At 31.7% G+C, this 13,946-nt stretch overlaps 1 protein-coding gene and 1 long non-coding RNA gene across 5 annotated transcripts in view; one reads left to right on the top strand and one right to left on the bottom strand.

The window, feature by feature from the left end:
* Positions 1 to 12,880, top strand: part of LOC105148530 (G protein-activated inward rectifier potassium channel 3) — a 155,793-nt gene extending 142,913 nt beyond the window's left edge. For all 4 annotated transcript variants that reach the window (XM_087407921.1, XM_087407913.1, XM_087407932.1 and 1 more), the window contains one exon: positions 11,551 to 12,880. In XM_087407921.1, coding sequence (XP_087264047.1) covers positions 11,551 to 11,720 — 170 coding nt within the window. In that variant the 3' untranslated portion in view covers positions 11,721 to 12,880. The remainder of the gene's footprint in view (positions 1 to 11,550) is intronic.
* Positions 5,782 to 6,372, bottom strand: LOC147910821 (uncharacterized). The gene is made up of 2 exons (XR_015545752.1): positions 6,224 to 6,372; positions 5,782 to 6,089 (listed from the first exon to the last, which is right to left on the bottom strand). It is a non-coding gene; the product is annotated as an uncharacterized LOC147910821 (long non-coding RNA).
* Positions 12,881 to 13,946: the final 1,066 nt, after the last annotated feature.

Here is a 13,946-nt window from a genome sequence, read left to right as displayed (position 1 = left end):
ATCATGTGATCAATATTTCTTATATAAATTGTACAAATAATTTTCTAAATCTTTGATTTTTATTAAATGAACACGGAGCTTAATATCCAAAATAACAATTTATTTTAGTTTCTTTGAAAACATTGATTTAAAAACACTTACATTTCTTACAATTGTAATTATTAAATTATTGCATATAAAATATTGCAAAATTAGTTTTATAAAAAATTTTATAAAGTTATTAAATATGTTCATATAATCAATTAAACTTATTCATATGCAGAGGGCGAGGGATAAATGAGAGCAATATAAGAAAACGATGCGGAAATTAGTGCACTATTAACAATATTAATTAATTAGTAAATTACATTCAAATTAAAATATAAACTGTCATCTTTTCAATGTCCATAAATGAAAAGAACTATCGTTTGTAGATCGCAGATAATGAAGATGGCTTGAAGTAAGCCGAAACGCATAACAAACTCGACAGTATTAATTTAAACATAATTTATTAATATGTTGTGTTAATAATGTATTAATTTTTAATTAAAAATGCGTCGTTTTCTTGTATTATTTTCATTTGTTCTTGCCTCCTTCCCCTTCAAATAATTTCTATTCATTATTGAATTTCAAGAATTCTCATTAATTTATTACTTGTAATTGTTCATATTATAAATCAAGAATTAGAACAGCGATGTAAGAGAGCAAATATTTTATTAATGAAATGTAGAGCAGATTTCTTGCAAGATATTAATATAAATCAAATTTTATATTTTCACAATATGAAATACTGGTAACAAAACAATTCCTATCTACATTATCTATTTATATTATAATTAATGAGCGCTTTCAGCGGACTCAATTGTTGCGGAGCGGATCCATGAGCACACGCTGCTATGAGATGATCTAGAAGAATAAACCAATAATAGCGAGCGCTCACAGATCCGCTCCGCAATAGTTGAATTTGCTGAACGCGAATACCTATCTGTGTTACAATTAATAGATATACTTAACAATTAATGTATTTGTTTAATCTAAGATAATTTTTTTATATACATTCGATATTGTTTCTACGTTATAATACAGTAGCAATTTATAATGTTGTAAATGCATTGTTCGTTTACACTTATCTCTAGAATTCAGAATCAAAGAATTTGTATTTCCTTATAATAACCGAATTTAATTATTTTTAGATTTTAACAAAGTTATCTACAAGATTTAAAATTTTATATTATTACACACAACATATGAACGCGCATATAGATTTTGTCGAATTCATTTATTATTAATATTTAATAGAAGGACCTAATACAGAGGATATAAAAAAAAATTGACTTTAGTATTACATATTATTAATTTTCTTACTCGAAAACTTCTGAACTTTGTAACTATTAATTGTACTAATTGTTAACACTTAGTTTGAACTAGACTCCTGGCACTCGGTTTCATGCAGTGAGTTGTGTATAATGCATGATATAAAGACAAGAATATGCCTATGCACAATGTAATCACGTGACAATCGAGTGACCAATTAGAATTGTTATCAAGTACGTCATCGTTTCGTGATAAATTCTTGCAATACACTTTAATAAATACAAAAAATATTAAACACAAAACAAATATTAAAAATAATAAACAAATTTTCGATGCAAGTATGTAATATAAGAATTTGTTACGCTTTTCTTAACCATCATGTAATAATGAAAGAAATTGTTTTATTTGTTAGAATATCTGGAAATTATGCATTCGAGCACTTAATCATTCTTTTCAAATTATGGATACATTAAATATAATCTGTCAAAGAATGAATTTATTTAATCTGCATATAATATTATTATGTAACGAGTGTTTTTCACATCAATTTTTATTGGAACTGACAAGACTCTAGTTTCACAATTTAAGGCATCTATCAATCTAATTGCAATAATATCTTTATTTGAATAAAAAAAAAAGTAATTCAATGCTCGATTAAAATAATCAGTTAAAGGCTCAGAACACAAGATATTCTTCGCTATTGTTATAAATTACTAAACTTATATTTAATTAACCAAAATATAGATATTTCGGCCTTCTATCATTTTCAATGTTACAAATACAATCTACATTAAAACAATTACAATGACATACTAAAAAATTCCAGAAAAGTTTAGCGCTTATAATATTAAAAACCTTAATCCTGAAGCAACAACGTGTGCAATCCGAAAACCTTGATATGATTGCAAGAAATTATAGGATCTTGTCTTAAACCTGTCCATGATGTCATTTCAGGAATGAATCCCATCTTATTACAACGTATTAGTTAACAATTATAATTTGCCATCATATAAGATTATTGGGTCTCTTCTCAAAAGCTTACATATATAAATTGTCCATGATAACGTGATGATGTATTGCTGTGTTATTACCAACGAAAATGATAATAATTACAGCGTACAACAGTATGCATGCGGTCTTAATACTGCTTGCTGTACATACTGTTGTACGTTATAATTATAGATAGATTTATAAAGTTTTTATTCCAGTTTTTTTTAAAATCAATGTCTCAGAGACCAATCTCAATAAAAGTATTGTTATTTTATCTAGTGCTTAAAGATTAAAATATCAAATAAGAAATAAATTTCAAAAATGTATTTAATGAATATTTTTTAGCTAGCTTTCTAGGTTGTGAAAAATGTATCATTTTTTCAAAATATATTTTTCCCATAATTTATTTCAAACCAAGAATCGAACGACACTTAAAACATTGTTAGCGATAAAACAAACACAGCCATAGTCGCAAATCATGGCTGCGAGCATGTATGTTTATAAAGTGTATTTTGTGCAGATCACATATTAAAGTGAAATGTACAGTAAAAGGCTATATAAATTATTGGAAAACGAAAAATCTTCTGATGAAATTTTCATTTCCAAAAGATGAAGCAGTTTGCATTAAATGACGTGAAGTCTATGCAAATCGAAATATCTCCGTTAACAAAGGTAATATTCTAAGAAAGTATAACTCCGATATATACGCTGCACCTATCAAAAACTTAATTTATTAAGTATTATTTACTATGTTTAAAATAAACGAATTATATCAATAAAAACTTTGTACTGTCCACTATTATGAAAAAAATATTAGAAATTTGAAATATTTATATTTCGTATTAAAACATGAACTTTTTTAAATCCTTGTATTTTTGTCGTATATCCTATAGAGGTGGGATATATGGCTATTCATAGGAGGAGGGAGGAGGATATGTATGGCTCATAAAAAATTTACAAATAATGCATATAAATAAGATGTAAAATGACACAATAACTTATAAAATTCGTTTATAAAGTTTTATTAAGGAATAAGAATGATAAATACGTAATATATAAAGTAATAAATAATAATTACAATCTTCCTAGATATATTACAAGTGTTATAACATGAGGTATTTATTTCAAACGACACTTAAAGCATTGTTGGCGATGTATATTTCATGTAATGCGTTTATTTAGTGCACTGAATTCAATCTGTGCACTTTGTATGCTTTGAACATAAATCCTGCCTGTTAAAAATGCCATATATCCCAAACAGGTAGGATAATAATACAGATAATAATAAGACAACGAAGAATATAAGAGCAAACTTGTATCTTGAGTCTTGTGTGATACTTTGTGTTGTTAACATCTTTGCTCGCCGCTCCGCTCTAATTTTGCCTTCTTGCTCAATTTCTACGTTCTTTCTTGTGAAAAGTGCTTTTACTTATTAGCTCGCTGCACATTTTTCATTTTATTATGATCTTTGGTGATTATTGCAACACTTCAGTTTTTATCTTCTAATTTTTTACTTTTAACGTTCTCGCGAATGCTGGTCGGCGAGCAGAATGTATTTCTGTAAATGAGTGACGCGATATTTCTGCGTTTCGTTATTTTATTAGTACGTTTGTACTGCGTTAGTTGTATAATTTTCATTACATTCTTATAATATTTTATCATTGTGTAATAATTTCTATAGGCACGTCATAATTTTATATTCAAATCTAGTCGTTATATCATTATTGTTTGTTCGTCATTCGTTTCTGCCTTTGTTTAAAGGACAGACATAGATATAGATAATTATTTTGTATAATTAATTTGCTGCGTGTCTTTGTTGTGCAATCCTACGCGTAAACACATTCTCTTATACTGTATCTAATTTCGTGTACTTTAGCATGAGTCAGTTGACGTGTACCAAATGTAAACGCTTTATTTCGCATAAATGCCCTTGCGCTTTCTGTGGCGCTGACAATAGTTTGCGTCCTTTCAATTATTGAGTTCCTGTTATTACAATTGAGGATGGGCTGTCGTTGCTTCTGCTTGGAGCTGCTGCTGCCTCCTTGTCTAATTGCGTCTCGCCGCCTTTTATTTCACTTCTGATGAAAATGACGGAATGCAATGTCATTCCTTTCAGATGTCTTTTGATATCTCATCGGCTCTTTCTGCAGTTAAGTCCTCCTGGTCTACTCTAACTAAATCTATCTCCTCTTTGCACAATTGCTCGTATTGAATCAGGACTTAGTCTTCTAGATCGTCTCAAGCCCATTCTAGAGACATTTAATGCTAGGATGATGAAGTTCGATGGGGTACGTCTCGGGGATGTCTGAGGAATGGACTGAATGCATCTGATGTCTGCGGTTCCTGGCCGGTAGGGTCTCTATTTGCGAATGGGCTACAGCGTCTGAGTAGCGCACTTTTACTGAGGCTCATCGACTGGCGGCGGCGCATGTTGGGAGTGTTTGGATACATTCTCATAGGAATACACTAGGTGATCACATATTTTCACGTCAAGGATAATACGCCTTCGTTACACTTCCCCGGATTCAGTTCTCTCCATCCTCAAGTCCGCTTCACTCCCATCCGCTCCCTCTTGTCCCCGCTGCTTGTATCCGTCTCAATTTTCGGATTCGGGGATGGGTGTCTCTCGTAATAGCAGATTTGTCTACGTTTTGTGCACATTAGGTCGCTCGTTCCGCATGTTGCGTTGATTAGAGACGTTATCGCCTTCCACCGTTTGGATGTTCTGGCCATTGGAGAGACTTGGTTGCGGAATTCGATCAACTTTGGATCCGTCGACATTGATAACTACGTACTCGTTCACTCGGACAGATCCACGGGCCGCCGTGGGGGCGATGTCGCGCTATATATCGATGAGTCTGTCCAATTCTCTCCGATCGGCTTGGGCGTCCATCGGTGGGTACTCTCACTATTGTTGCTGTGTCTCTCCATCTTGCTCGCGGTCGGGTGGCGGTCGTCTACGTATATCGCCCTCCTGATGCATCACTTTCTGACTTGCATTTTATAGAGTTATGCCTATTCTTTGCGGCATGTATAATCGTGATCGTGTGCCTGGACGATTTCAATGTTGACATATTCGGTCAATCTTGATCTCCTTTTCTATATGTTAAATTTCTCTCTTTCTCACAGTACCTTTCCCTCCTCCTGGAAACATTCAATTGTTCTTCCCCTGCTTAAAACTAATAACTTCTCTTCTTCTTCATCTTTTCGCCCTATCTCGCTTCCCTCTTTTTTCTCAAAGCTGCTTGAGTGTATCTGCTTATCACAACTTAATGCCTTTATTTTAAATTTTAATATCCTTCCCTCCTATCAGTCGGGTTTTCATCGATTTCACAGCACGACGATGGAATTGCTTTACATATCTGACGTCGTACTTCTTAATTTTATCAATAGTCGCCTTACTTTCATCGTTGCGCTGGACTTTACAAAGGCTTTCGATACCGTCAGTCATGACCTACTTTTAGTCAAACTCAAGTTATGCGGTCTTTCTCATTCTGCTTAATCTGCTCATTCCTTACAAATCACTCAGCAAGTCCTCATATATAATCCTTTTCCTCTTTTCTCCTCCATTCGTGCCATTCTCTTTGGTGTTTCTCAGAAAACCATTCTCAAACTCTTACTCTTTAATATGTTTGTTTCTGATTTGTCTAATGTTTCCTCTGAGCTCTTCATGTATGCAAATGACGTAATTCTTCTCAAATCCTTTCATTCATTTGATGTTTTAGCAATTTGTTCTGCTTTGAAAGCAGATACAAACTTAAAATCTATTGCCGAATGGTCCACTAATAATGCCCTGCATATAAATCCTTCTAAATCATCTTTGCTGATTGTTGGTTCCTCAACATTGTTATCCCGTATTCAGTCCTTCAACATTCTCTTAATTCTATTCCAATTTCTCGCTCCTCCTCTATTAAGATTCTTGGTATCCATGTTGAGGAACCAACAATCAGCAAAGACAATCAGTCTTCATGGTCATTCGAGTCACACGTAACTCTCAAGTGTCGGGTTGCTTATGCTCGTTTACGTCTTCTTTATCCCCTTCGCTACATTCTTTCCTGTTTTCAAAAACTCCTGACTTCTTAATTACTTGTTATTTCTCTAGTTGATTACGCTGATGTTGTCTACGTTCCGTTCTTAACCACGTTCCAACATCTGCTAAATCGTATATAGCGTATCTAAAATTCTTGTCTCCGCTTCTTCTAATGCATCCGTAAATACGACCATATATCTCCGTATTAGCAGAGATCTGGTTTAAAATTTGGCAACGTTTTATTCTTCACCTGTGTTGTCTTGTATTTTCTCTCCTTCCTCCAATACTCCTTTATGTCTGCGACATTTCCTTTAGTTAAACTTTGAATATCATTCCTCTTTTGACTCTCTTGTCACTAGATACCAAAATTACATATCCTTCTCTATATATCGATCCACTAATTTCACTATATTCCGTGTCGCTTTGTTCCTACACCTTTGTCAAATATTTTAATTTCCTTCCTGATTCAATAAAAACCTCTCCCTCTCTGTCCTCCTTTCGTTCCGCTGCCTCGCGTTTCATCGCGTCACTCACAGTATTTAAATGAGACTGATTGATGTGTTGCATATGTATATGTGTGTGTGTGTGTGTGTGTGTGTGTATGATTTTAGCTATTGATTTACCTTTTATTACATTGTTGTCTTATTTCGATTTTGTTACTGATAGGCTTTGTAACAGCAATTTTGCTGACGCCTAACCATTTGTAAGCTACTACTGTCTATTGTATTTATGTTTATGTTAACTATAACCTATTGTATCATATTTTATGTCTATTACTTTGTTAACATGTAATCTTTTTCATATAGCTTTGCAATAAATTAAATTAAATGGAATTATATTAAATTAAATTAAATTAAATTAAATTTTGTTATAGGTACGACATGCTTTACTATTCCTGTACACTCATGTATCATAAAATAACTATTAAATCTTTTGCACGTCCTACAGTAATCATTTTATATAGATTATAATTTATGATGGCGTTACTTAACACAGTCATAAATCGATTCAACTCACAATAATTTCATTAATATTAACAGTAAGAAACTAAAATCACAATACTAATATAACATGTAGCAGAGTAGTTTTAAAAATTAAAAGCATGTAACAGAGTAGTTGCGGGAAAATTACCCCTATTCCTTCTATTTTTTCTGACTTTTGCGGCGTAAATCCCAATGCGGCGTATTTGCCAGATTCACTCTATATTTAAGTCAGTTAGCAATGAGGAATTTAGTATTATCGAGATGTGTGTATGCAAAAAATTGCTTCTTCCCGTAATTATATTTAATGGTATTATTAATGTAAACAGTATAAGATAATAAATGCTGTTCCTTGGTTTCTTAAAAACTAATTAACTAAATAATATAACGATACTTTTACTGAAGTTGGTCCCTGAGATATTGATTAAAAAAAAAACTGGAATAAAAACAGCAATTTTATAAGTCTATATTTTATTAATCAAACCGATATAGCATAGAGCGTATAGATACAGATATAGCGTTTTTCTCTTTTCTTACAGACCAACCATGGTACTTGAGGGTTAAATAAATATCTGAAATATATTTATATATTTTTATTTTTAGTATTTCTTTTTATATTATAATTTTTTTGTATTTATATTATTTTTTAATATTTCTTTTGTGTTTAATATCTTTTGTATTTGTTAAAGTGTTTTGCAAGGAACACTGTAAGTATACTAATAAATAACACATCCGAATTTACCACGAAACGATGATGTAACTTGATAACAATTTTAATTGGTCGTCTGTCACGTGATTACATCCTGCGCACAAACATACCCTTGTCTTTGAGTATGGTCAACGCAATGTTGCAAACGCTTTGAAGCGTTTTTTAATTGATCAGTTTGTAAAATTCTTTCTTCTAATTGGTCCATCAAACGCTTCAAAACATTTGTAGCGAGATTTTGACCACAGCCTTTATATCATGGAATTAATCGAAATCATTTGAGGCTAACGTAACTTGTGACGATCGGAGGCAGCCGTTATGATCGCCTTTAGTGCCCTACGCTGGAATTTGCTTTTGCACCCCATAAGGATTGCTAAGTCTCTGAAGTATCAATCCCCCGCCAATGACAATGAATTAACAACTAAAGGAATTTCCACCAATTTGCATAACACAGGAATACAATAAATTTCATATTTTCTTTTGTAATAATATATTTGACGCTTAATGCAACATACTATATTATATTTTTTAGCTTTAGTTTTTTATTATAAAATATTCTGATTATGTCTTCAATTGTTATATAATCAAGACTATGTAATCAAAACTGTTCGCCAATTCTTTTTCAATTGAATCATAGCTAAATTACATGACCGCGTCCACGTCATTGTATTTTTCAAATAATTCTTTATTATTTTTAATTTTGAAAAAAATGCCTCTGTAGTTGCCATAAACATTAACACAGTTAATAAAATCTGTAACGCTATTGCTAAATTTGAAGATATTTCCAGAAAACCACTTTTAGCTAATTTATTTAAAATATCAAGTAAGGTAAAGCTTTATATTTACAGGAATAGCGCTGCCTATTAAAATTTTGCGCCCTACGCTGAAGCGTACCTACTTAGTGCCTCATAACGCCTCCGTTGACGGTCATGTGTTTACTCCATGATGGAATGTCAATTCCTTCCATCATGATTTATCCCCTTTGTTTTCTGTATCTGCGCAATGGATTACCATTCATCGACATATATATATAGTATGAAACAAATGTCTTTGACAAATATCTTTCGTCTTGCGGACCTAGAAAAAGAAAGATAAGAAATGTTTGGGAACTCTCTTTCTACTATTGTCCTATTGGTTGAACCTCTCTACTATTATTCTATTGGTCGCTACTACCCAAATATCATTCTATCTTTCTAGATCTGTTAAGATGGTTTCGATACTAATGCTCCGCCCAGTACTACATGTCGATGTTACCACTGTAGTATACCCTTGTCTTTATATCATGGGCATAACTCCACTTCACTAATGGAAGCGAACAAAGTTATTACTAGCGTGGATTTCGGACAATAAAGAGTTCACATGAAATTATTGAAAACCTATTGAGTGCCAGGGACTTAATTTGAATGAATCCCACGCATATTCCAGCTTATTGCTAAGGTCTGGATATCGATTATGTAAACTTTCATGAAATTTTTTCACTTTTCGTATGTATCAATCTCACGTGAAAAGTTTCACTTTCAAATGATATCAGACTTAATGATTATGTAAGAAAATTATGAGAAAGTGAAATCAGATGTAAGGAAGTTATAAGAAAGTGAGAAGGTGAATTTACATCGTTTCTCTTAAATTTAACAAGTTAAATTTAACAAGAAAATTTGACAAGTGTTCACGGGCGTATGTACATGCATACGTATTTTGATAGGAAATCACATTGTGCTCATTATTTATTGTTCCTTATACATATAATCGAGAATAACAATGAATATAACTCAAAAACAAAAAAAATACTGTTAGACATAATATCAAAAAATTTGGATATTGTGCGAGGAAGATTGTCGCAAAATTCTCAGAGCCATATGAAAATGGTAAAAACATGTTATTTCATTGCTCTTGATCTTGATTGTATGTATAATAGTAAAAAAATATGTATTCAAAACTCGTAGAAAAATGTATGGGAGAACATAATACAAATTCTAAATTGTTCTGGATTAGGGTCGGATAAACCTTTATCTGAATGGAAAAAGGTTATTTTTTAATCTGTTTCATAAATCTCTATTTTTTTATTATAATTCTCATTTTTAAATTTTCATGTGATTTTTATGCACTTCATATTTTTATCTTTTACTCATATATTTAATTTAACATCATACAACGTTTTTTTAATATGCGAAGTTTTCGCATGTTAACTGCATGCTCTTTCTTTTCGTTCGTACCATTTACGCGAAACTACGCAATATCCATTTCAAATATATATTTCAAATAGATATTCAAATATGTTTGATATTTGTAAAAGCGAGAGAGTTCTAGTGCAGTCTAATGCAGGAACAGAAAACAGACCAAAAGATCGAAAAACAAGCTAATTTGTATCAATTTACTAAAAAATTAGAATTAAAAAATTATAATTAAAAAATTAGAAAATTAGAATTTCACATTTTAGGCATTTCGTTACTTGCCGAAAAATTTCCCGTGAACTATTTCACATTTTGTAACAATTACTTAAGTCGCTTATTCATTACATTCACGTAAATTTGTTCATTTTTTGTGTATTCATTCCTTGGTGAAACTTTACATAATCGATATCCTGGTCTACAATCAGTCGGGAGATGTTGTATGTTGTATGCATGTGCATACCCTTCATTTTTCGTGACGGCTGTCGATGTCGATTGTTGGGCGTTTGGATTGGTCAGGTCCCATCTTTTACGACTAACGACATCCGATAAACTTTAGCCAACTTGATTGTAGACGAGACTTAATTCTAATATTTATGGCGAATTCGGCACACATACACTGACTCTGCTCTAATGCTGCTCTAACAATATGCGAGTAGAACCACTTTGGTGCTATGTTGAATTGCACTGTCAGAAAAGTTTGATCAGTGCAACATTTCTTGAACTCGTTCATTCGGTTAGTCCAAATATAAATTTAGCACTATAATGAGTAGATATATACTATACAGTTTTTATTTGTCGAATACGATCTTAATGCATTGATACAGCTTAAAACATATACTATTGAAAGGAATATAGGCTTAAAAAGTTGAAGAAAAACAGTGAAAAAAGATTACATTTCACTTCCCCATCTCGTGTGTGTCGGTCTGGATTATGCGCATTACTGACTAGGCACATTCTATCTCCACCCTTGTTAATTTTTTCGGCTTTCTATCTCCATCCTTGTCAATCTTTTCGGCTTCAGTCAAGTATACAGGGATTGTAAACTCATATTACTTCCAATAGTATATAGCAGAGAGCACTCTTTCATAACACATAACACGTAATGCATATGAAAATATACCAATCAAAGTCCTTCGTTTCCTTCCTTTCCATGAAATAAAGAACTCTAATTGGTTGAATTTCTTATGTCTTATGTGTTATGCATTATGTAAGAGTCTATGTTCCCCGCTTATGTTTTAAAATATAATACGCACAAGCTGAATGCGTGGCGCTTAAAAAGTTCGCATTCAGTGCACATTAGTGCAATCTGCCGAATTTGCTATTAGTTTCACATATTACTCATTATTGTCTTTGTCTAATCTGGTACTGGTTATATCACAGATGGAAGCCTAAAGAAAATCCCTAGCGAGCCGAAGAATGTTCCAATTGTGCTCAATATGCTCCCTCAAGCAGACAGCACAGGTTTTCTCATCCATCAAGATCGCTCTTCTCAGAAACCGTCCAAACTGCATATTGACATTCCATCTATCAACGATGGTCCTGGAATATAACTTATGTTGGTCAGAAAAAGTTAAAATAAAATAAGAAACGAAGAAGAAAGATAAATAGGAATAGATCACAAAAGAAGAGAATGATGTAGAAACAACATACGCGCGCGCGGGGGCGCGTTCCTCATCATACAAAAATTTGAATAATCCTTTTTTTTTGTTTCATTAAGAAGAGTAAGTTATGTATTTATGTTATAGGTTATATAACTAGAGAAGATTAATTACATAAATAAATCAATTAAAACGATCTTGATAATACAATTTATTAGTTAAACGTTGGCATATATTGTATTATGTTGATTCTACAATGAGTCAATAGTTCTAAGTCTTATTAGTGAAGTTGAGCCACTGAAATAACTATTGGAACAATATAGCGCGATGCTGCTGTTTTTGTTAAGAATGATCCGAGAGAGAGTTTCAAATGGCATCTTTATCCTTTTCTAACTTGTATTCAAATATAATTGCGAATGTGCAGTAGACGATAGCTTTTCAGTGCAACAGAGTGCGCGAAATTCTAAAATTAATGTTTCTTTATCAATGTTAATGTCATTACCGCATTTACTACCAATCATTGTATTAACTCTTATGAAAAAAATTCTCAATTTTGAGCGTTGAATACTCAAAAAGAACGCTCAAATTTGGATGTGATTTCGGACCGTCAACTGAAGGTTGACACCCAATTGAACGTTAACGCCCAAAGAAAACCATCAAAATAAATAGCTTTATTTTATAAAATTAATTAATTCTGTTTTATTGTTAAAATAACATTGTTGATCTGTATCATATTCTGAAATACACATGACAAAATTAAATTGAAAAAAAAAAACACTTTCGCAGCTCTTTCATTTAAGAGTTAATTTCCTGATTTTTCTAAGCAGTTACCTATTCAATTTTGTACTTCATCCAACAATGCTTTACCTCTACAATCGTACGGGAACTGCTGCTTCGATGATCTAAGAACACTGAATGTTAATGGATGTATAACTGTGACATATCTCAATAGATAAGTTTGTCAGAAAGATGTTTCATATATAGTTAAAATATATTTGCTTAACGATTACACTTTGTAATGTATCTTAATTAAACATATGATAATGAAAATGATTCAAATGGTGATCGAAACGTATATAGTTGTAACATTTAAATAAATTTATATACACAAATCTATCCAGTATCAGCTTTTATAGGCAATTTTAAAATTTGATTTAATTCGCTAGAGCTTGGTTATTAATTTATTTTTTAAAATTTATTTCTTCCCAGATAATAAAACCTTTCTTGGTATAAGAAAAGAAATAGGTGCTTAGTACAAATTTTTTATCATGATCAATTGTCATCATGTTGCTGCCACCACAGCAATAGAGAAAAGACTCCCTATTATGAGATTACCAAGTTCATTTTGGGTAAATGCTAGAAGTCTATAGAATTTAAAAAAATAATAGGTCATTTTAAAGGGAATTTAATAAGTTTTAAGATAACGTTATATAAAATTTAATTCAAATTCCATTTTTTTGAAAATTGAAGAAATGTAAAAAGTGAATGAATCACAAAGTCAAAAAATTGTGCTCTTATGAGATGCCCCGAGAAATCGATAGTAAAACGCAAAGTATAACAATATTACAATTAAAAAACTTTATTTAATGTTTCTAAAATACAAACAAACATAGTCAGCGTGCGCGAAAAGTGAACATGCGATAGATTGTACCCAGAACTCGTCTTCAGGTAGTTGGAATCAAGCATCGCAGAAATAGGCACTCGACGTTCATTTCGATTATTTTTTTTTTATTATTGTACAATAATATTGTTATACTTTAGCAACGATTTTCACTATAACATAAGAGTATGGGTTATTTCATATTAGAATATCCTGGGTATCTCATATTACGATTTCCACTTATGATTTTACGATCATCAAATCTAACTTCTCTAATTAAACAATTCAACATATCTTGTATTTTTCTATTAGTATGACCTTACTCTATCACTACATGAAGAATTTATTGCCAAATATTTATTTATTAAATAATAAACAAGATTTAAAGGCTCATTTTAATGAAACTTGAAGATATCCAAATTCTAAAATCTTGTTTTACAATGACTACAGGTATAATTTAATAATAAATTTTCTACTAGTTTTCAATCCAAGAGCAATAAATTCATGATGGAACCAATAGATAGCGTTCATTAATTTAACAGAAACGCTATCTCATATTAGACGCCTATGTCATAATA

The sequence above is a fragment of the Acromyrmex echinatior genome, chromosome 1, assembly GCF_024713525.1.
Source record: "Acromyrmex echinatior isolate Ae372 chromosome 1, ASM2471352v2, whole genome shotgun sequence".
In the NCBI taxonomy this organism is placed as follows: domain Eukaryota; kingdom Metazoa; phylum Arthropoda; class Insecta; order Hymenoptera; family Formicidae; genus Acromyrmex; species Acromyrmex echinatior.
The sequence above is the reverse complement of the archived record's forward strand: the minus strand, read 5'-3'. Positions and strand labels throughout refer to the sequence as shown.